At 46.2% G+C, this 24,240-nt stretch overlaps 1 protein-coding gene across 4 annotated transcripts in view; it reads right to left on the reverse strand.

Annotated features, from left to right (window-relative positions):
* Nucleotides 1-582: 582 nt before the first annotated feature.
* The window catches only part of CD151 (CD151 molecule (Raph blood group)), a 31,814-nt gene continuing 8,156 nt past the window's right edge, over nucleotides 583-24,240 (reverse strand). For all 4 annotated transcript variants that reach the window (XM_040700870.2, XM_040700869.2, NM_001006472.2 and 1 more), the window contains exons 2-9: nucleotides 19,964-20,073; nucleotides 14,836-14,939; nucleotides 13,976-14,167; nucleotides 9,478-9,552; nucleotides 7,023-7,127; nucleotides 6,047-6,202; nucleotides 3,688-3,774; nucleotides 583-2,850 (exon numbers count right to left, since the gene is read on the reverse strand). In XM_040700870.2, coding sequence (XP_040556804.1) covers nucleotides 2,791-2,850; nucleotides 3,688-3,774; nucleotides 6,047-6,202; nucleotides 7,023-7,127; nucleotides 9,478-9,552; nucleotides 13,976-14,167; nucleotides 14,836-14,919 — 759 coding nt within the window. In that variant the 5' untranslated portion in view covers nucleotides 14,920-14,939; nucleotides 19,964-20,073 and the 3' untranslated portion in view covers nucleotides 583-2,790. The remainder of the gene's footprint in view (nucleotides 2,851-3,687; nucleotides 3,775-6,046; nucleotides 6,203-7,022; nucleotides 7,128-9,477; nucleotides 9,553-13,975; nucleotides 14,168-14,835; nucleotides 14,940-19,963; nucleotides 20,074-24,240) is intronic.

Consider the following 24,240-nt stretch of genomic DNA (forward strand, 5'->3'; position numbering starts at 1 on the left):
CAAGAAATGGCTTTTAAGCAATTGCTCGGTGAAAGAACGCTGCAGCAGCCCTTCCTAATGCTCCTCGTGTGCCCACGATGTTCACCCTTCGGCGTTATCTTCAGTGGCTCCTGCTTCTGGCTGAGCACATTCTGTGGTTCTTTGCTTGGCTGCCAGGGATGGCAGTGAAAAGGCTGAAGCCTGGAGTATGAAGGCAGGACGGTCAATGGCACAAGGCTTGGTGACACCACAGCTTTGCTGCTCTCTGAAGCGGCTGGAATTAGAGCGGAATTGCAGGAGCTGAATTAACAGCAAGATGAATCCTGAGAGCCACCGAGTGGCCGTGCCCATCAGCTGCAGGCACCTCCATCTGGCTGAATATGGGCATATTTCACATTCGGAATGAGCTATTTTCAGCCTCGTATCAGAAAGAATAACAAAGGGCAGGCCTGCTGCCTTCTTCACATGTCCGTCATGCAAGGAGGATATGACTACAGCACATTGTGTAGAGCAAACGCCCAGCACAGCCCCATTCTTCCTGCAGGGCAGGATGCTGCTTCCCCTGCTGAGGAACCCACATAACACACACGGTTCACGTTACCCTTTGGTTCTGCTACACAGAATAAGTACAGAGCTTTATTTTTCTATTGGCCAGCAACTTAAATTGAGTTAAAATACAATAAAAAAAGCAATGAATATTATTATACAGAGGAAAAAGTATAAAACAACTCAATGGACACAAGCCAGCTCTGTTCATATCTCATCCTTCCTGGCCTCTCCCAGCCCTGCACAATGCACTTCAAGGAAACAGGCAAAGGCAACTAAGAAGATACGTGTAAGAAACTAGAAATACTGCTTCAAGCAACGTGCTCAGTATTTTTCCTCAGTTAGTAGTCAGTACTTGTCAGGAACTTGAATATAAACCAAGAAATAATTTAGAGATTTCTCCTTTAGATCATTACACAATAATTTAGATTTCTCTTCCCTCTTTCCTATTGCTGTAGCACAACGGATACACCTCAGTTCCTCCACCTCTTTTTGCATTAGTGTTAGGGATTATTTCACGGTGCTCCTGCTGATGGGGGAGTTTCAGATTTACCTGCTCTGAATTTTAACTTGTCACCCTTCAGCCTCCTCTGAGGGACCAGTCCAGGATTGCTCTGTGAATCAAACCCCCCCACAGAGCTGTGAGACCCTTCAGGGCTCTGGGTGATTTTGCTGATGCGTGCTGCCAAGGGATGGGGCACCACCAAAAGGACAAGACGGTGAGTAAATTGCCTGGCTTATAGAAGGGCGTTATCTTCACTGCTTAGAAACCCCAAATCCCTACAGCTCTTTCTGCTCCATGGGTGCACAAAGCATGTCAGGAAAGTGAAAACAAGATAATTCTGCTCTACCAAGCAGACTTCTTGATGAGCACCCTTTCCAGGATGATTAGGAAGAAAACTATCAATTCCCTCAGGACAGCTGAGGCTCCCAAGGTCCTACAAATCCAGGCTAAGACCTTGTTGGCATAACAGTGGCACCAATTCCATGGCAGCAGTCGCATTTAAGCCCTGTATGTAACCAGGATCCCAGTGCAGAGATAACATTTAATTAAATCTATTTAATTAAACAGCCAGTTAAAGCCAGCACTACCAATTTACCAAATACACTGGAGCAACCGAGGGGAAGCCGACTCTACTGTTTACTGCTGGGACAGTCTGGAAAGTGGGCTTCCAGATCTCATTAAAGCCAGAAAACCCTCAGCTGATTAATGAGCTCTTTGGAGGCTGATCCAACATTTGTATATATTCATTTTCCACCCAAGAGAGGCAAGCGCGGAGGTTTTAATTAGAGCATCAAGCCCAGGGTGTCTCTCAACATGTAAGAAATGTGATGAGGCATTTCCACTAACCAAACAGGCCAAAGTGTAGCATGATATATCAGCTCCACTGACAGACCAGCTCTTTGCCAAACCACAGCAGGGGACACGCAGGAAACAACTCTTTGAGCTTTCTCATTCACACCGGAAGCCACTAACTGAAAAACACTAGACCCAAAAGAATTAGAAAGCAGTCCAATGTCTTTGGCTCTAGAATTGCTAGGCGGCAAAAGGCTTCTTGTGGCTCCTAATGGCACTGTGTTGCAGGGAAGCTTCAAGGAAGAGGAGGAAGGATTGCTGAGAAATACTAAGGCACCCACCCAGATCTTGACAACATTAGAGCCGCAACAGGATTTCAACAGTCCCAAGTTGTGCTCCTGATCAGCACAGGGTGCAATTCCTGCCCCACGCAACCAGACATGCATCTTCTCAGGTGGAGAACAGCTGTGTTAGGACATCAGTGCACGGGCTGGGGGGAGAATGACAAATCTTCTGTGTCTGAGAGACTCAGATTTGGTTCCAGCTCAGCGCAGAAACATCATCTGTCCTCACAGTCAGTGCCCAGCTCTGCTGAGCCACTTCTCAGAAAGCAAACTGTGGTTCCTGAGTAGCACCCCAATACCTTCACGTTGGCTCAGGAAGAGCCCCAAGAGAAATGGCCCTAGATAAATCTTGCTTCATAGTTACATCAAGGGACTGTTTTGCTAAAGCTTCTAGCAGAAGATCCACAACTCTTCTGTTTCTTGACAATGAAGAGGACCTGCTGAATTCCTGGCTGCCTTGTGCACAACAAGGAGGGTGACTTTCCTCAAAAGGGGCAGGTAAGGCATTTAATTAGAGCGAAGTCCTCAGCTTGCAGACACTTCTGTGGTGGTGGTGGAGGGTGGTGAGGTTGGCAGGCACTAAGGGAAGTGGCAGAGGGGGAGCTGACAGAGTTCCCACAGCTATTAATACGGCTCCTGCTTCAAACTCCTGTACAAGCAACAAGTGAAAATCATCCCGAAGATCTACAGGGTAGAAAGAGAAGAGAGAAATGCATGAAAAAAACGGAATGGATGCAGTGGAGGTAGCAGCCTGCAAACTAGCAGTTTGGACCCAGATCAGAGTGGCAACCAGCTCCGGCCTGGAGATACAGCACTCCAGCTTGCAAGGAGTGTGAGAGAACATAATCTGTGCTAATCTTCATAAATAATCACTATCAACTTCTCTAGAATGTAATTTGGCTGTATGCCAGGACAAAAGGAAAAATGAACAACTCCCAGAGATATCAGCATCTGGAAGTAAAGATTATTCTGGCTGTCCTTCCCCCTACAACGGTGTAGGAGCATCCACATCCTATCCCTTTAATCTTCAGACCTTCCTTAAACGCTTGCCGACCCACAGGGCTGTTCCTCAATATGACAGATCCAGTTCAGAAACTCTGAATGTAAAAAGAATGAGCTAGTGAACTGCGATGGGAAACTCCTCCAAACCAGCTCTTTGGCAGCACAGGCAATCCTGGCACATCCCCACCAGAGGTCTCTCTCAGGCTGCCAAACCAGCAGCCACAGCCGCACCTCATTTCTCACATCCCTGGCTGCAGAAACCTGTCTGAGCAGAAAAGGGTCTTTCTTTCACCAGAAATGAAATCTTACAACCCGACAGAAGGGGCACTAGCTCTGGAGTTCATAGAATCATAGAAGAGTTAGTGGATCAAGGTCACTGAAGTCCCTTTCCTTTACCTGACAATTTCTCTCTTCCAGGCAAGGAAAAGCATGAAATACCAATTTTTCCATCCCTTAGCTCTTGGCTTGCTTGAGCTTCTGCCCAGCAAGCCCAAGATTCCACACAATTCCACACAATACCTGCACACAAGCAATGCTGATCCCAACTATGCCAATAATTTTCAGATGTTCTTGAATGAAGTTTTCCAGCTTGGTAATGCAACCATTCTGCAGGGGGAGAGAGAGGAGACAGGGAAAGTCACCTTCATTTTAACTTCTTGTGTCTCACTTTAAGACAGCAGTTGTAACCCTTGAAAGCATCCCAATAAAAAGCAGTGTCTGTGAGCATCCTCTCCTTGCAACAGTGCTGGAAAAGCTACATAGATTCTTTTAAGTCCATACTGTTCCTGTACGTCTCAGGAATTGCTGAACAAACCTAAGGTGGCTGAAGAAGTACAGAAGAACACAGCACATTACAGAGAAAGGACAGCTCATTTTCCTCGGAGGTATGTGGAGGAGGGCTTAGCATATGCCTGGAGAGACTGTTTGCTCCTGTCAGGACAAAATGCCAAGGAAATGCAACATCAAGACCTCTAACACAAGAGGAGCCCTTTGAAAGCAAATTCCTTCCACAGTTATTTATGGGTTTTAATGTGGACCTGAAAAGCCAGGCACTGCCTACCTCTGCCTTTCACTTGCATCCTTGGCTGGCAGCATAAGCTCCTAGTTTCAGGCCTGTGTTTTTGTTGCCATATTGCAAAAATAAAACAGTAAGAGAATTCTCTGATTATTTTGGAAGAGTTCTCTTTAAATAATTAAACTGTTTCAACTAGTGAGGCAGGTTTTCCATGGTAACATCAGGGGGATTTGCTGCGTAGGCTGCAACAGTGCCCCAAGGGTGCTGGGGCCCTACAGCCCCAGGAGTCTACAGTGAACACAGACACCTACATGTACCCAGGCAGAGGGAATGAGTGAGCATGCACCTCTCCAGGGAGGAATGGCAAAGGCCTCACTTTTCCCATGCCTGAATTAGGTTTGAGAGTAAGCTCCAGCTGCCCCAGTGCGAAACAATTGCTCCCGTGTCCTGATCTGACCCTCTTCTAGGTTCTTCTTCCTCAAAGCCACTAAAATCTGTTCTGAACTCTGACTTACATGTCGTATCACGAGAAACAGTGTCTAAATGTAGATCTACACAGCCTCTGGCAGCTTTTTATACTCTAGAGCTAACACTGTGCACTTGGCAGCCCATAGGGCCTTCCTCAGTAACCCAGCTGGGCAGTAACTCTAGTTTCACACAGCACTGAGTGAGGCTGGGGAGAGCCAGCTCTGCCCTCACACACTTGCAGGTTTCCACACTCAGAGACATCTCAACAGCCCTTGGAAGATAACAGATCTTATGGGAAAGTCTTCTTTCAGGAGACCATAACCCAGCCAAGCAGCTGGACATAATAAAGTGGAGCTTTAGTAGAGCAGAAAGACTGGACTTCATCTTTGCACCTGGCGGGGTAGAGACAAGGAAAAGGCTCCAGCTGCTGCTCCCATGCCTCAGTACAGCCAGCCAAGGCACAAGTTGCACTGACGAGAAAACAGTCTACACTAACTCACAGAGAGATTTATGGTGAGCAAGTTAAAGCCAAGTCATAGGACTGAAGGGTACGAAAACAAAAACACAAGAAATTCTACCAGTTTCATTCAGCAAGATGAATAAAAGGTCTGAGAACTACCTGCCTATTTACTCAGCTACTCTGGGATTCAATTTGCTTCTTCGGGAAGTGAAACAAACCCTTCTACCAGCTCAGCTCCAGCCTCTTTTCACCCCTAACTGCACTTCTCTGGAACTGGCCTAATTTGTCTGCTACAGAGCCCCATATCCTGTTTCCTCATGCTGGAGGTCAAATCTGTCAGTTCCGATCCTTGACTGTATCTCCATTTGCTCCTCACTAAGTGCAATAACAGGAAGGTGGGGATGCAGGGCTCAAACCAAAGTCTTCTGCCAGAAGCAACATCTCCCACTCCCTCATCACCGACATATGCCGCAATAACAAATACAACTTATTATTTTTCCTCTATAGCAAATAAAATGGTGCAGAACATATCCCTGCTTCTTTCCTCAGTTCCTGAAGTCTCTTCTTTACTGCCTTTATAATCCTTTTCTACATATCAGGTTCCCTGAAGATGCCAATAACAGCCCTGAGACAGATTTGAAGTACTTTCCTTGTCTAATCCACAGCCACTCCTTTGCAGAGGACTACTCCCATACTGTACTCACTGAGTGCTGGTTATAGTACTGAGGTAGCCACGAATACATGCTTCTGTAATAGCAGCCCAGACACTCTGACTCCTCTTTTTTTTCCCCCTCTTCCCTGAATCTTTTTAAATGTAGCCTAGAAGGCTCAACACTCAGCTAGAGACACAAAGTGCCAACCCCAAATCCTCACTTCCCACCCACCTCCCTGATAAACTTAGTGACAAGAGGCTCTGGAGCCCTTTTGGTCTTTACCTCCTTGTAGATGTTGGAAGGATGGTCCCTTCGGCCACACAGGACGGTTATTGTCTTACAGCAGCTGTCAGGAACTTTCCGTCCACTCGCCTCTGGAGATTTGATCCACATACTGTCAGCCCAGTCTGTGTAGTTGTTGCTCCCACAGCACTTGAACTGCAAACACACAGAGCAAAGCTGAGCCTGCGAACACTGCAGCTTCCTTCTCCCTCCAGCCTCCCCATATCAAGCTCTGGGCTTTGCTCTCCTTTGTTGAGAGGCACCAGCAATCTCGCTAGCCTAGATTTTTTGACTACTGTAATTATTAGTGAGCTCTGTTTTAACGCTGGTGATTAATTATCAGCTTCATCCAATTTTCAGCAGCTGTGACTTCTGTTACTGCTGAGATGGACTGTAGCTAGAGTGCATCTGCAGCTGCCTCAGCTCTTAATCACCTGACCAGAGAGCACTAACAGGGTGGGTATAATTACCGGTTACTATCGCATATGCACCTGGCAACAGGGCATTATGTGCATAGCAGGCTGTGTGCTTTGAAACTGCTGGACCCATCCTGTGCACAAAGGTCCATTCTGTGGAAAAGCCTGTCAGAACTGCGACAGCCCATACCTGAACCACCCCAGGGCCTGACACAGCTCACAGTAGCAGCAGGATCTTTCATTACATCTTGCTCTCTAGGGTACTGAGAAGCTAAATGAAAAATGTCAGCAATTTCTGCAGAGCTTTCATGTGGTAAGTAGAAACAGCTGTCAGAGTGACTCGGCACTCCAGTTCACTCCAGGAGCAATTTAGATGTTGTTTACCTAATCCTTCTGGGGATCCAATTCAGAGAACATTCCATGCCATTCCGCTGGTAGCATGGCCAAGACCCTGCACGCCACCCAACCTGCTTTGACTCAGAAGAAGCAATCTGTATGTCAGATGACAAGAGCTCGCATCACTTCTTGTACTGTGCAATCACATCTCCAGCAACACCCACCTCCTGCTGCAGTTTGTCCACTGCACTGGTCACTCTCTCTTCTCCCTCTTTGCGGTACTTCTCAGTCATGGTGTTCTTCAGATTTTCCTTCAGCTCCGTGCTCAGCTGAACAGAAGAGACAAGTGGGATAAAACCACGAGGCAGACTCACCTCCCCTGAGGCGACCCAGGGCCCTGCATAAATTTCACTGCTACTGCTCCAAGAGAAAACAAAGCCAGAAAGTGGAAGCTACAGCTTCCTTCAAGTCATCTTCCAAAGCTGGAATGGCTTCCAGGAAGCAGGCAAGCTTATTTCCAGCTGATTAAAGAACATGTTTCCACTTCTGTAACCAGAATGAGGTGATTCTGAGCTAAATTTCGGTCTGTGCAACACATCACCATACGGGTCCTCACCTCAAATATGTAAGAGATTGCCAATACATGTTTGCATCTAAACATGATACAAAATTGTGTCTGCCTGAATATGAATATGCCATGAGACCACATGCAGTCTTCTGTCCCTGAATCCTATGGCAAAATACTAAAACACAATCAGTCTGCCCAGGAGCAGGAAGAAATGAGAGGCCCGGGCACGCTGGACTGAGGTCGCATAGTCTGAATAGCTCTTGAAATGACAGCAAAAAGGATGCCAGAGAGGGGATGAAGAGTGTGATTGCAAGATTACTCCATGGCATTTCTTGATAACAGTGACAAATTTGTAAAGCCACAGAGATAAAGTCTGATTTTGTAAGTTCATCATTTCTGAAAATGCTATCATAAACCACTGGTAGGTTCAGGTGATTGGATTCAAATATTTCTTTCTGTGGAAGCTCTTAATCTAGCTAAATTCCTCTTACACATCAGTAGAGATAGCTGTAGAGATAGCTTCTCTATATACCTTTTATTCTGTACAGTAAGCAGTAAATGAGAGGTCAAACATCTCGTTACGCTGCACTGGGCAAAATACAATCTGCAGTTTATTTTCCTTTTACTACACTTTTTTTCCCAACCCCGTGTGTTAAGTGGGGACAATACCTACCTCACAGAATTGGTTAAGAGGCTTCATTCATAAATATCTGAAAAATGCTTTGAGATCCTGGGCTGGGAAGCTCTACAGAAGTGCAAAGGACTTAATGTAATAAAGAGAAAGCAAAAGGTTCAGCAGCTGGAAGGCATCAGAGGCAAACAAAGAGGAGAATCCATTAGCAGAATTAGTACTTGGGAGAAAAGCAGTTACCTGCAGGCTCACAGGGAAGAACTGCAGCATGGAACAAAGACAACAAAAGAAAGGGAGTTTAGACACACAAGCCTTACATACCAAAAGCAAGGGCTGAAATAAAAACAGTGGCAAACACAGCGAGCAGCCCGCAACTAGCAAAGAAGAGGTATTTGTCAGCCACAGGGCAAGGGGAAAGTGAAGCTACCCATCAGAGTGCCCTTGAGTGATTTAAAGCACTCAAGGACACAGCTCACAATGTGTCATCCCTTGCACTACCCTAAGGATCAGCTCCTTTTCATCCATTGTCATACATGAGCCTAGTGACTTTGCACAGATGGACCCAGGCTTTCTGCCACGCTCCTAGGATTGACCTTTCCCAGTTCAATATATGCACTCATTTCACTGACCCCTCTTGGCTCCTACCAAGCAAATGAACTCACAACACTATGACTCCTCACAAACTGCCAGTGCCCATCCTGGAAGTGCAAAGCACAGAAGTCTCAAAATAGAAAGGGGTGGCAAGGAATCCTAACAGTGAAGCCAACATGATGGGATGGGACATCCAGCTGCTCTTCAGACAGGCACTCGACAGCAATTCTAATTCACCCTTTCCAATCAATTTCCAGACTTGAGAGCAATATCCCAGGCTGTTTGTGTTCTGGTGGCTAAACGTCCTTTGAAAACAAAGCGATGATTTAAGCCTCTGTTCTCTGCACTGCAAGAAGTGCCAACTTAGAACTGCAGCTGTTGGGAGTCCATGCTGTTACCCTCAGCTACGCTGCTTAAGTAAAGACCTCAAAAACATAATGACCTGAAAGGACCTATCAGCTGGACCACCTTTGCAAGTTCTGGAGTGTGGCAGCTACCTTGCTAGATGCAGCAGGATCACTCCTATGTCCGGAATAGACCAGGTAGCACTGATGTCATTTCAGTTGCTTGCAGTGTGACTTAAAGAGTATTAGGAGTTCTACACAGCCTTAACAGTTGTCTTCTACAAGGCTCTGCAGTTTGCAGAGGTGAACCACAAGAAGGAGCTGAGCAGCAAGGCTCAACAGCCTCCCAAGTGTAACCACTAATGCTTTGTCAAAAGTAGTGGATAACCTAAGGTCTTTTGTCACAGTATAGACATGTAGAAAGATGAATCCCAATCAGACACTCAGTCCCAGACCTTCAAAGCCCAATTCTGGTCAGAGAAATGAGATGATGATCATCTGTTTTCTCTCCCTGGTTAGAGTCTCTAGGACTGCTGTCCACTCACCTGCTGGTAGTAGATATAGGCCAGGATTCCAGCAATGATCTCCAGGAGAAAGATGCACAGCAACAATATGAAATACTGTAAAAGAATGGGAAAAAATAGGATGTTAGAACAGAAGCTTGGAGCTGGCTTATCACTAGCTAGTAAAATGCATGACACCGTCTTTGCTGATGGTTTTCTGCAGATTTCAAAGGCAAGAGCTGGGATTAGGACCTCAATAGGATAGAAAGGGAACAATCTCACAGGTCAAAAAACAAAAACAAAACAAAAAAAACCAAACATGCTTGATAACTGAAGACAAGCAGAAGCAAGTGTGAGTTTAACTCAAACAGCCAGAGGGATACAGAGAATGGAAAAGTGCAGGCAGCTAAGATAAGATCACTAGACAGAAGAGAGTGGTTGCCAGATAACCTGATGAATACATTCAGTATCATAGAAAATATCTGCTTCTGACATAATTACAAAATAATTTTGAAACATTTGCTTGTTTTCATATTGTTAAGGGCATTTCACAAAGTTACTAAGGAGAAACGTATGTTATAACAACGATTCAATAAACCAACAAAGGGTCCATTTCACCAAGGACATAGAAGACCAATTAACCATAAGTTTAAGACCTGGATTTACATTCCCAGGGACTTATGTGGGACTCAGCCACTGTCTGTAGTGCACTACTGAAGTGACAGATTTTAGATGAAAAGAAAAAGGCAGTTCCTTAATAGATCCAGGCTGTTCTACGACTGCTAGTAACTTCATCTTTTTGTAGGTGACACCAAAGTGGCACTAGTTTCAGCTATGACAATGACCCTGTGCAAAGTTCCTGTAAGACTTGTCCTGCTTAGGACAGAACTAACACATCATCTCTCACTTTCTGTTTTACTCAAGCTCAGAACATGGCTATTCCCAAGGGTTGAAGCAAACAGCTCCCTAAAAGCGTGGCTAGCCATGAAACCATCTCTCCCCTCAGCACGTAGGAGGACAGTGAAGCCCTGGACACAAGCAAGTGTCTGTTACAGAAGGGTTACTCTCTGCACTGCACAACCCTCCTTGGCTGGTAGACACAGGTATTTCTGAGCTAACTTCACAGGAATTAAACAACACAGACACAAATGCAACTCAGGTTTCCTCTTTCACTCCTTCTGGGATACAGCAGCTGCGAAGGATGGCCAGCTGGGTTTTATCTGCAGGCCAGGCTTTAATCTGAGCACACAATCTCAGGCTTTCTCTCACCAGCCCCACACCGAAAGTCTCTGCATGCTCTTGTACAAGGTACCCATTCATACCACAGCAGTGAGTCACTCAGCAGAGAAGGGGATAGCTAACAGAAGGTTGAAAGGGGGCAAGAAAGGATTGGAGTACTCTGATACAAAGAATGGCTTTCTTTTGTTGGGACCTAGTTATGCCCTACTGCCCTGACATCATCTCTCTGCTGGAGAAGGAGAAGGAGGGTGGCAGGATGCTGGGAACAACCAACGAACTGCAAAGCTTTTATTTATTCTTCCCTGCTCAGTGTCGTCATGTCAGTGGCATTCAGGTGGAGCTGAGTTGTGTCACCGCAGCTCAGCTCATGCTGGCTTACTGTGGATACGAACAAACACATATCCAGCTTAGAGAATGTGAGTCACGAGGTCCCTGTTAACCCTTGTAAGTGAGGTCAGTGCATCTGCCACCCAAGCACCCAACCTGTCTCTGCTGATAGTCTGCATCATTATTCTTATCTTGGCTTCATCTCCCCCTCAGGGCCCCTTTTTGAGTATCTATTATACCACATCATGCTGTCATAGGGGAGTGGCAACTTTTGCTCTGGAGACAAACACAGAGCACAGGACTGCTTTCCCTGCTCTTCACCAGGAGCTGCTGGTCTTTCAGAACAGACCTTTGTAAGGAAACGAGAAGCATGGCAGCTCTGCATGGAGCAGCAGGGACATGCTCTACTCACTTCCCAAGAAGCTGGGAAACCAGTAAGAAACGTGGGATCACCCAAAGGCCTGTAAGAGACATGCCTGGGAATGTGGATGGGCTCAGAGCAAGATTTATTCCTACAGTGGCTCAAGTGAGAGTCAGGATTGCACGGTGTGTCCTTCAGACAGAGAGGGTCCAGATTTCTTCCATTCAGCTTCAAGTATCTGAGTGAAGCATTAAATCTGAGCGTGTTTTCTATGAACAATCCAAAAGAACGAATCAATCCACCTACCACACAAATCTCTCTCTGGAGAGATCTTTCCACCATCTAAAGAAGCAAAGTCCTTTGATAAAAACTGTGGTAAGTTCTTTCCTGAGACTCCTGTTTGCACACTTTTGTATAAGAGAGAGTGCATCTCGACTGAAGTATAATACAGGAGCTGAGTAAGGATGGCCATGCAGGTTTTTGGTCCCTGGTGCTCTGCTCCACTCGGCAATTACCTCAGCAATTCAGCTGAAAGTGAGACAGGAGAAGATCTGTTCTAGTTCATAAATCCTAACTAGGTTCTTCCTGACATAGAGAGAACACCCCAGTGGCAGCTTTGTATCACGTACTGACTGCTCTGGCAGGGACACAGCACAGCACACAGCAAAGAGAGAGCAAGCCTAATCCATTCATTATTGGTTTTGCCTAGTAAATACTGCTGAAACGTCTTCCTGGTGATCACAGCAGCAGCTTCAGCATCTGAGCTGAAGTTTGAACAGGTCTTAAGAGCACTGCTGTCTCTGCCATCTAACGGCTGAGCTCTGCCAGCGGGGCTGCTCTGCAGCATCACACTGACCAGGCTGCAGACACACAGCCACCACTGCTCATAGAGCAGATGAAATGCCATGTCTCCTGCCTGAGCCTCAATGAATCACCTGGCTAAGGAGGTTCACAAGGAAGGTAAACAGGCAATGACAAAAAAGCAGCATGGCTGTGAGGGACCAGCAATGAGCCCTTAGAACTCATAATTAAGTAGAAAAGCAGCGAACAAAATCACAGGCTCCTGAGACTTCAACAGAACAACAAACTAACCACGAGAAACACCTTTTACAAATAGCAGCCAAAGTTGCCCATGAATTTTTAAAAGCACCAAGGAGGCACCAGGGAGAGGAGCACCAGTAACAACATTCCCTCTCATATTGCCACGGGCCTCTGGTACCAAGGGAAACTGGAACAGGCTGGCACAGCCCCTGGGGCACTGAGTGTGAAGCTGTCAGAGTCACTGTCTGAGCTCAGAGCTGGCAGAGGTCTCCAGGCAGGCTCACTGGGCCTTGGCAAGCACAGCCATGGTTCTTGTGTACATTACTCACTGGCAACCAAAGCAGAGCACAAGCAAGAAGAGACAATAGGTCTGTCACGGCCAGCCATTCTGAAAGGATGCATGGTGTAAGGACAGAGTGACCTTTTGTTCCCAAGACACAATTATTAGTTTTCTGTGGCAGAATAACAAAGAAAACCCCACCGGATTTTCATCTGTAGCTTTTGGCTGAGGCAAAAAGACAAAGGGAGATCTCTTTGGCATGGAAAGTAAGTGAAGAGAGGCCAAAATGGACTGTTACTGACCGGGAGCCCAGTCAACAAGCATCAGCAAACCCTGTGTTCTCCTCCAGGGTTTATTCTCCATTCCTAGCCCTACTCTGCCTCTCAGAGGAATTACTAGGTCTTCAGAGCAGTGGTACAAGCATCAGCTCACGGCTTCTCCTTCTGCTCCTCTATAAAAGGGAAAAGGGATGGTCACATGAATAAAGATGTGCAAAGCTGAAGGAGCTAGTCAAGGGTTACTGCAGCATCATTTCTTGTTTCTGTGAAAGCAAAGAGCCACTGAAAGAACCACTGCGCTCACTACTGCAGCTCAGCACTGAAGAATGTTGCCACACTCCAAACTGAAAAGGAGATTTGCAAGAGAGGAAGCAGAATAGAAACCCCAGGGCTAGTACACACTTTGGTGTAGGTGAGTAAGCAGAAGCTGAGCAAGTAACATAGGGAAGGGTGTAAAAAAAGCAGAACGTTATCAAAATTCTATGGCTTGAACTTCAGAACTAATTTTTTTTGCCACTACAGAAAATTTCCATTTAATATTTTCTTATTTTTGATAATTCTGTGAAAAAGTATGCTAATTTGGTACAAAGTTAGTGTCATTAAAAGCTAGTTTTCTTACAGGTCTCTCAGATTTTATTTTCTCTTCCCATTTTCCAGAAAAAGCAGATGGGACAGGCAGGAAAGAAGGAATTAAAAAGCCACAATTTGGTTTTGAGCAATTTCAAATAGACATTCTCACACACGGTGCAGACATTACAGCTATGTTTTGTCCTTTTGAGGTATGCAGCAGTACATGCATTCTTTGGATTGATGAAATGAAATGCAGTAGACCCTGTCACCTATGACAAAAGTGCTGTTAAAAGCCGGAAAATTTGATGGTATTTGCCCTAGGACAAATTAATAGAGTTGGTCTACAATAGAAAAGATGTTTCCCTCCCTCCCAGCATTCTTCAAGGGCGGGGGGGGGGGGGGAGGGGGAGGAAGAGTATCCCCTCAAAAAAAAGGAAAGCTTACCACTCTTAGCAAATTCCGACGCTCCTTGAAGGTGGCACAGCAGCCAAGGATGCCAGTAACCATCACAACCACCCCTGCCACCACCAGAATATAAGCAGTAGCTGAATATGTGCTAGAAGAGAGCAGGCTGATGTAGTCGCTCTTCTTAGCCAGGGTCCAGGCGCCCACTGCCATCACAGCCCCGCCAGCCAGCTGGGTAAAAACAGAGGCAAGCAAATGAGGGCATCCAATATGTGAAGCATATTGTGAAGCTCCAGAGCAATTGGACTGAGATATCAGAAGGTGCTCAAGCACTGCAACCTGAACTAAAGAAATCTACACCAAAGGAAGGACTCCCAGAGATCTCATTGGGATGGAGAGCAATGCTCTGGTAGGGCTTTAAGGAGGCAAGCTGTGCATGCCAGGCAGGGGGAGGTGCAAGCTACGTGGGACACTGACCCTTTGGGATCTGTCAGTTTTTAGTGGAAAGCACTACTTGAAGAAGTGCTATTGTGGACCAAGCTGTAAGGAGTGATTTGTTATCCTTGCTCCAGCTGTCCTCCTCCACTGCCAGGACTCAGGCTCCCTGAATATGCTAGCTAGGTGAAGAGAAAGCAGAGTATGTTTTCAGGCATCCAGTTATTTTCCATACTTTGAAACAAGACCTATAAACAGCCAGAGGCCCCAGTGTCAAACTACAACTTTTGCAGCTCGGGCTGGCAAGTCCAAGGAGTGGGATTTCACCCCGTGGAACAAAGTCTGGGTTCCACAGCTGTCAGAGCTTTTTGCTTAAGACTTCACTAAGGCCAAGGCTTCTGTGCCTTTGCCACCAAATCTACAGTGCCATCTAGGTGCCTCTGAAGCAGGCTGATTCTTCTTACCCAGAAAAAAAAGTTGAAGATGAAAAGCAGGTACTTGAGACAGATAGTCCCACATGTTTCTTTCTTCTCAGTATATTCACGCATCTTTCTGGCTTAGCAAATTCCTGGAGAAAGAAAAAAAAAAAGGAAAGTTTGAAAAGCCAGTCACCATGCCCCTTTTCCCAAAGGGCAGCACTGCTCCTGGCCTCCTGCAAAGAACTAAAGAACTCACAGGCTTTTGCTGAGGTAACACAGTGAGCAAGCCGTTCAAGTGGCTTCAGGGATGCCAGACAGTGCTTACTTATATTAAGAGCTCTCATATCCATCCAAGCGACCTACACAGCACAAGACCTCACAGGGTGTGAAAGAGAGGCAGATGGTACCAGCATGTGGCCTTCCTATACAGCCATCATCCTCCTTCTGTCTCCTCATTCTGCTGTCACTTCTGGAGGCTCATTTTCCTTAAGATTAATACTTGTGGTAGAGGGACCAGACCTACCACTGCATGAGCACAGCACTTACTGTGACCAAGCCAAAACAGTGGCTGGGTCTTACTGTAATCAACATTACCGTAGTGAAACTTCAGTATAGTTCCACATTCACTCCCTCCTACTTAAACTGAAATAAATGAAGTCTCAGACCTGTTACCCAGCACAGCCCACGATCCGGCCGACTGCAGCATCTAGCTGTGACTTCTGAAGGGGATGATAGCAACTCTGTCTTTGGCATTTACAGAATAATCTGTCTCCAGAGAATTTTCTTTGCTCACTAATGCTTGTTAAAACTCTTTTAAATACATCTATAAGTTCTATGTATTTTTAATCTTTACAAATGTAACCAGGAACATACTTGTCATCCACCCAAACACCCTCTTCTTTTTGAATCCCAGCAATATGTTGGGATAATTAATTCTCTTCCTCACTCTGTTTATTTCTCACAGCCCTTCTCACCATTCAGCTGCCTCCCAGCTATTAAGGAGGAAGCAACATAAACACTGGCTTCGGATGGTCTGACAGCATGGAACACTGCAGATACATAACCAGCCAGAGTTTGCTGCGGGTCAGACCCCATGCAAAGTGTTAAAGATGTGCTATATTCCAAAGTTACGTCAGCAGTAAGCGCAGCTCCATGTCACCTCACTGCCTCCTGTTGGAATAATAAATAATAATTAAATTTCACTCCTGCCTGACTGGGCAAACAGGACAAAGGCACTGCCCAGAGCATCACTGTCAGCAGCAGCTCTGTGAGCCAGCTTGAAGAGGTATAACTGAATCCTCACCATCACTCCCCTTCTAAGAGCTGCATTCAGGCACAAAGGTCATCCTCTTCCTTCCACACCAGCCGATAAGGAACGATGCAAACACGTTGCTTTCTCTCTGTTTGAAAATCTTGTGGAGAGTTCCACAGAAGCCAACAGACAGTCTCTACCTCTCCCTTTCCTGGGGTTCACTTCTCACAACCTTTCTCCAGGGACAAACAGCACCTGCAACCCAACTATGCAGTACAGACACACATCTACCTTGGCAAGAAAAATACCTTCCAGTAGATAAATCCTCAGGTGAGATCTCTTACCTGCAAGCAGTGGGTACTCACAGCCAGGCTGTACCTCAGCCGGCTAGGAGGCTGGGTTGGTCAGTATATTCATCCCTGTTACATTTCTAACATCTGGTTTTAGTTTATCCCTGAACCAAGGCTGGGAGCAGCTGCCAATTCTGCAGCATAAGTGTATTTTATTTGCAGGAAATTGTTTCCTTCTGCTTCACTGTGATCCACTCAAAAACCTCAAGCGGGTCTGCACTTCAGGAACTAATAAAGCTAGTAGGGAGCATAAGAACATGCCCAGCAGTCCCATCATGCCTGTTCCCTCTCTTCTTTCACAAGAAAACATTTTCCTCTAGAATAACATCTGACAAAACAGCTGGCAGCAGAATAGTATTTCATGAGAGAAGAGAGCAGCTCTGAGCTGGTGGCATATATATCAAGGAGACTTGACTCATGATCCTTAGGAAAGATCAGAAACTCCAGCAATGCTCAGATTAATTACCACACTGCAATACAGAAGCCTGGGGCGGGGGGAAGGAATAGATGCTGGTGGCACCTTCTGCTCTGAACAGACTTGTAATTCTCAATGAGAAGCTGCCTCACGAACGCAGCGTTCAGGGAAGGTGACAGATTTACAGCTCCCAGAGGCTTCATTTAGCCACAGAACAGGAATGGCAGCAACCAGGCAAGCTCCCACTGCTTTGCACACCTGTACAGCTCAAAACAGGTACCTCAGACCCAGGCAGATGCTCCCCAGAAACAGGCTCTGAAGACCGTGCTGGGCTTTGTAAGTAGTACATCAGGAACACATACAGAGGAAACTGCACCACAAGTTTGCTGAAAGGACGGTGGTTTACATCTGATAGCTTGGGAATGGTAATGATGCTCACTGTCTCTGGGCTGGGCCCTCAGCTCCAGAAGACTCTGGAAACTTTCCCTCCAAAAAACCAGCCAGCACGGCTATTTCCACGAGTCACCAACTTGTACCTCCTTCTGATCTGAGACCTCAGAAACACAAGGCCGGCTGCTCACAGCTCAAACTGCACCTGCAGGCAGATGACAGGGAACCTGAAATTTAGCTCCACAAGCAGGTCCTGCTCCACTGAGCACAGCATGCAGGGCCTTCCACAGAGCTCAGCTAAGCTGCTGGGAGGAGGGGATCTATCTGCTTCCAGAAAGCTGGCAAGGAACAGCTGCGGGTTTATAGAGCACAGTGATTGACGCAGGGATAGCAGGCCAGGAATCAGAGAGCAATCAGGACTGTCTCCTGTATGATCTACCCTTTCTAGGCAGGAGCATGCTCAATGACTCCACAGTGAGCTGCTCACACACCATGCTCTCCTTACAGCTGGGGCAAGCCACGCTCTGCTGCTTGGGCTAAGACTGGCATTGGGCCCTGAGCCTCGTGGCCCCAAAAAGCACAGAGGTGCTGATCTGTACCACAGCACTGTACTGAACAATAGGGGACTCAGGGTCTCGTGAAGAGTTCTGTGATGTGGGCAGGGTCTCTTGGCTTCAGTGCTGATAACAGACCCAGAGAAGCAATGTGAAACACTCTTGAAACTGGACAAGAACAAGCAACGTTAGGTAATGTGCACGGCTGAGTTCTATTTCCAAACATAGAGGCAAAGGTCTGTTCTGAATCACAGAGATAATTATAAATGAGCTCTTCAGTGAACAGAAAATGGCAAGCCATGCCACAAGGGTGTATTTATAGATGCATAAAACCATATTAATAAGACATGAGCTCAATAACAGGAAATGTTTTGCTAATTGAAAAAGTGGCTGAAAGACCAAAAGCATTTCCATAATGAAGTTCATTTGGTCCAATCTAATAGAGAGCAGCTTCATCAGTAAACTAAATTTAAAAAGTAATCACGGAATGTAGGCAATGAAACTTAGTCATGCAACGAAAAGAGGTACTTTTACATTTATTTACCAGCAATCAAGAGCAGGTTCCTACCATGCTCACAAATCATGCTCTGAAACAGAATACACAAAGATGGGAGGAAACAAGAAAACAAGGAAAAAATCTCAGTGTGACAGAAGCTGCACGTGAAAGGAAGAAGAAACAGTTTGAAGATGAATTCAATAAATTAGGCACTGAACAGCTTGAATCCAACTGTCCACCTGACTTGGCTTCCTGCATGACCATGGGCAAGGACCTTAGCCCATCACTTGCTGCTGCTCTTCCTTCCCAGTGCAGGAGGCTCAAAATTCCCTAAATCTAGCAATGCTGTAAGGACATGAGAAGCCTTGCAGCCCAAGGAATGCCAGCTGTGAGCGTGACAAGCTCCAGGCAACCAGTCTTGGGCTCTCATCCTTACTGAGCCTGAACCCTTAGGACAAACTGGAAAAGAGGAATGCACCAATAGCTGAATACTTTGGCCCCAGTTTTGCATGCTAAGCACAGGGCAGCAGAAGCACTACACAAACAGCATTTTGTTGCACTGACACCGAGGCACCCAAAATCTCAGTGGTATATCACATCAGACAGACCACTGTATTTTTATTGGCAGAGACAAATGCACACACAGACACGCACCTACACCGCAGCTCAGAAAGCACGTGGCAGGCACACACACACACTCTCATGCTGGCTAGACATTCATTTAGTCATAGCACAATCCTCTAGGTCCATTTGCCTCAACTTGCACAGTAACAGTACTTAATTAAACAGCAAAGAAATCCAGGTCTGCAGGCTTTTTCTGCAGAACCTGCCCTAAAGCAGCACCTGGTGGATGGTAAAGAAACAATGCCAAAGCAAATGAAATAGCTCTGAGGCCATTAAAAGCATTTTAAAAAAATACTTAAAAATAATGAATGATGGCAAGAAAATCGGTATCCAAAATGTCAGTGCTGTCACTTTTATAGATAATTTGTATGAACTGGGGCAAAACAGAATATCCCACACTTATACCACACTCGTTCCCATAACTAAATGCCCAGCAGTAAGCAAGGGCAAAATGCAGCCCTGCAGCCCGTCTGTGCCAACGCACACAAGACAGATGTGCTGCAGGAAATCCTGCTGCACCTACGTTGCTAGCAAAGTGCAGCTCCCAAAGGGCTCTAAGTCCAGTATTATTGGCCTTCTGCTAATACAGCCACCTCACACACCCTGCAGGCATGCTTCTGGAGTGGGGGGCAAGGTACAGCTGCCTGGAAAGCTGGACCAGATAACTCTGGCCTTGAGGCAGCTCTTGGGAACCGAACAAACACGCTTTACTTGGTACGTGCAATGCAGCTGTGGGACAGAAACTTTTGAACTTCAGTGAATTGACTGAAGAACCTCATTCTCCAGCAAGACTAAGCTCCAGCTGTTGAAAACATGACCTCTGTGTTCAAGTTCTCCCTCTGTAAAAACAGTGATATTGCCATAACTGTTTCACGTACCTCAGTGGACTATTTGTAGGAACAGCCTCTGGCTGCTTATCAACTCACCAGCACATCTTGCACAGCCCAGAAAGCAGCAAGAAGCTGTTAGACGAAACCTTCCCAGCAGAGGAGCTCTAGAGCTTTTAATGAATTGCTCTGATTTACAAAACTACTAAGTTTCATTATCTACCCCAACTGCCAGCCAACATGGGTCAACAGACTCAACACTGACCTTTCCCTACCAAAGCACTCCACAGAACCACTGCAGATCTTCAGCACTCTTCAAAAGCTTCCTTTTCACCTCTGGCTCCGGTCCCCTGCTGGATCTGGGAAAGCAGACAGCTGAAAAAGAAAGGAAGAGAGAATCATGAATTATGTTCAAGATTGTTACGGGAATCAATATGTGGTAATATGCTTTGTCATTAAGCCATCTTCTTAATGAGTGCCTGGTATCAGAGGATGCTATGAATGCATTTCATTAAATTGGAAAGCATACGTTGGATAACGGAGAAGAGTGAGATTGCACTGTAAAGACCTCCTGACAGTACGAACCTGCTAGAATGCATTTATATTTATGTCGGCAGCATCTTGTAAATGCTGCTAGTGCTTCTGTCAAGCCTGTGAACAAAGCACAGGAACAGCTCCATGACTAAGCTCTTGAAGACGACCCGTCTGTACAGTGGGGTGCTGTACCCCGTGTTAAATGCTTCAAAACGATCACTGGATCATTGCTCCTAACCCAAGCGTGAGTAGGCACTTCCAAAGTGCCTGGAAAGAGGAAAGTAGGGGGCATACAGTGCCAGAACTCACTGCACACATTCATCCTCAATTTCCAGGGTTTAGGAGACCCTGACGCTAACTTACTTCACAGCTTAAGGCTTAAAGTCTTTTAGCTATTGTCCCTCTGGGAAATGGAAGCACTAAAATTCCCTGACTTGCCAAGGTGGGATAATGAAGTGTTTGCAAGCCATCTGGGAAGAGAAAAAGGTTATTTCTTATTATCAGATCAAATTCAACACAATTCGTAACCATTTTAACTTCCTCTTATCTTCAAGGGGAGGTTCCTTCAGGCCTTCTTCTGGCATAGTACAGACAGCACACATTGACTTATAATCAGCTTGGTTTAGCCCTGCTTCCATTCCCTTTGAACAGGAACGCTCTACTGAGAACTAGAATCTTGTTAATTCACATTACTCTGTAGCCTCTAGACCACAGGAAAATCTCTTGAGAGAAACAGTGGAAATCCCAACACTTGAGCCATACAGCTGTATGCCAAAATCCCAGAATCATCAATGAAAATCAGACAAGAGAACTTTTTGAGGAACTGGGGAGAGGAAGGAAAGCAGAGCGCAGTCACCTGCAAAGCAAGCAATAGTTCTGACACATCCCTGGTCCTGAGGCCAGGCCAACACACTCCTGAAGCAGCCTTGCTGCAGTACCATTTTTCTATCTGCTTCTTGCTGCTCCCACACTCCTTTCCAAAGAAAAAGCTGACCCAGGATGCAAAGCTGAATGTTTTGTTTTCCATTACAGCATGCTGGAACATGCTGGAAAATCAACGTACTTGTGCCTCAGGGGCAGTGGATAAGGCAGAACAGGAGCCAGGCATCCAGTGAGGCAAAGCAGCTTCTTCTAATGAATTTTCATTTCTACTTGGCAAAGGGGAGACACGCAAAACAGATTTGAGTCCAAGACCCTCCTCCCTGAGGAGGAAATCAAATGAGATTCCCTGGAGAACAGCCTGGAAACAGCCTTTGCTCTCTGCACGCTGTCTGTAAGATGACATGCTCCTCAGAGCAGGGCACCACTTTCCTTCATGGTAGAGTGACGGGCACAGGAGCTGCTCACTCCTGGCCCCTTGGAGCTGCTGAGAAACAAGAAGCATGAAGCAACATCCTCATCTCTTTCTAACAGGCCTCTGCACAGTGGCTCTGGCAGAGGTGGAAACAACCTAGAAAGCCATTGACCTTCAAGAAAGAGTAAGGTCTCTTAGCCACCTCTGGCAGACCCTCCTGGGCCCTATCTCTCTGCTGTGACAGCACCTTTCTGAAGGCCTTAGATTAGTAAGATCCTGTCCTGGGAGTTTGGGAGAAAAACCCTCTGGGTCCAGACACCATCTCCACAGATGTTACAAAGCTGGGCTCTGGTTCAAGTTTGTCACTCCTTCCGACACTTGCAAATCCTCTCCTTTCCTCTACTCAGGCTCTATCAGGTTAGTTTTGCATAAAGCCCTCAAGAGATACAGACCCTTAACTCTCGTTAATATGGATAGAAGCCAGGTCTCCAATGAAGAACTACGTGCCTAAAGCACCTGGGGAGACACCTGCTCTTCAATACGAGCTGTCTCTCAGATCACTTAGCCATCCCTCTGACTTTTTCCATGGCTGTACTCAACAAGGAAAGGAGTTGCCGAAACAAAAATAGCAGTGAGATCAACTTCAAACTTAGCAAGGATATTTATGTTCGGCACCACATGCATACTTGTGTATTAACGTGTTTTACAAGAGGGTTAGTCAAATCTGGGAGAGACGATGGCTTGCTGCGTGACTGTAAAAGATAAAAGGGACCTTACAGCTAAACTGATTTCACAACCGTTAAAAAAATTTTAAAAAGAGAGAAGGAGGAGAAGAAATTGAGAGAGAAAGAGCAATCGAGCATGCCTGGGAGTGCTGATTGTGCTCCAGAACCGCTCTGCTACAACACAAACATGAATGCTTGATAATGCTCTCCAGTCCTTGCAAAACATCCCCAGCTCGGAAAGCCCCACGCCACTGCTCCCAGCACTCAGAAACCTGGGGAAAACATCAACCCCTCCAAACACACGGGCCGTGGCAGGAGCTGGAAGGCAGCCCACAGAGCACCACATGATTAATGGGAACTCCTTCTGCGTCCAACAACATCGTCTTGTATCTAATAAGGCCCCCTTTATTCAGAAGGATGCCCTAGCACTCTACACTATTTATACACAGGAACCACTTCACCAGTCATCGAACTGAGGGGTAGAACAATAACCACTTGAAGAGCCTGAAATCACAGCTGGGGTGTGTTTGCAGAAAGCTCACAGCTAGGAGAGTTTGCTGGGATAAGGAACAGCAGTTCAGACAGGTCAGGCTTAGACAACAGACATGACAAACCGTTCTCATTACGGCCTACTACTGATATTATAAATTCTGTTTTCCCATCTCTGCTCATGGGCACCGTGTTTTGTTTTGCTTTCAAAAGCAGGGCTTTGTCTGTGCTGGAGAATTTACCAGTAGCATTAAGCCACGTTTCTAAACAGAAGAGTTTGTGCGGAATCAGCTTTCCTCCTGATCCCCTCCTATTAATTACACCGTCATTTTCAGCTCAGCTCTCAGAAGCAAAGCCACCGGGTCCTCAGTGCTCTCATGCAATACACACAAAGCCTCCCCTCCCTGTCACCACGCCAGTACTAGGGCCAAGCCAATAAATGCTTACAATCCTCCCAGCCCCCACAGAGCTACTCAGACAATTCTGTGCATGAATTCAAAGCCATTTCCAAATAACGCAGTGATCACAATGATGCCTTCACTCTATAAACAGGTGGCTTTTTACACAGGGGTTCAGGCTTGGTGCAAAGAGTAACCTAAGGACATACTGTGGCTTGTGTTCAGAGTTTGGCTGCAGTCTCTTTGCAGAGGTGCTTTCATTGCTGTTCCCTACTAATCTCAGCAGTGAAAATGGAACTAACTAATAGCCAGCAGGTTTTCTAGCTACCTCCAATCCCAGGTGCATGCTCACAGCAGGTCACTATCTGAATTAGCTCACAAATGAATGCTTGAGACTCTAAATGCAAAAACATGACCAGCAGTTTTTAGAAGAGGATGGGCAGTTGATGTCACTGTTCCGTGCTTCTCAATGACACGAAGCCCAACAGCCTCACAGCATGAAAGAGCCTTATCTTCCTCAAAGGAGGAAAAGATTCCTCTCACATCTCAAGATTCATCCGCCAAACTGCTCTGTCCTCCGAAGACCTCTGCAGAATACAAAGCTGTGAGATGCCCAGTTTTCAAACTACCTGTTAGCATTTCCATGCCTGCACCCGAGACACCTGGCTGCAGACAGCAGAGCAGAACATAAGAAAAGCTGGCTACGTTTAAAGGCTGTGCAACACCAGTTTTGCTTCAACCAGGCTGATCCTGTTTGCACTTTCTGTGGAGGACTTGGGCTTTGTCGTTTCCACCAAGTCAGAACACAACCCTGACCCAGACAGCCAGCCTCAGTCTAAGCTGCACAAAGGCTGTATTTTAACAGCAGCTGAGAAAGGATTTGACAATGGAAACGAAGGTAACAGTCTTATCGCTTCGGACACGATGCTGATTAGCTGAGTAGTGGTGCCAGCAACAAGTGACAGCTTCTCAGTGCATTATCGACAGATCGGGTACCTGCAGAACTAGGAATGGGGCGATGCACTCAGCAGTGCCCCTGTGTGCTGCTGGAAAAGGGAACGTTGCCTACAGCAACTCTCACCTCAGTAGGGCAGCTAGGGAG

This window comes from Gallus gallus, chromosome 5 (genome assembly GCF_016699485.2).
Source record: "Gallus gallus isolate bGalGal1 chromosome 5, bGalGal1.mat.broiler.GRCg7b, whole genome shotgun sequence".
NCBI lineage: Eukaryota > Metazoa > Chordata > Aves > Galliformes > Phasianidae > Gallus > Gallus gallus.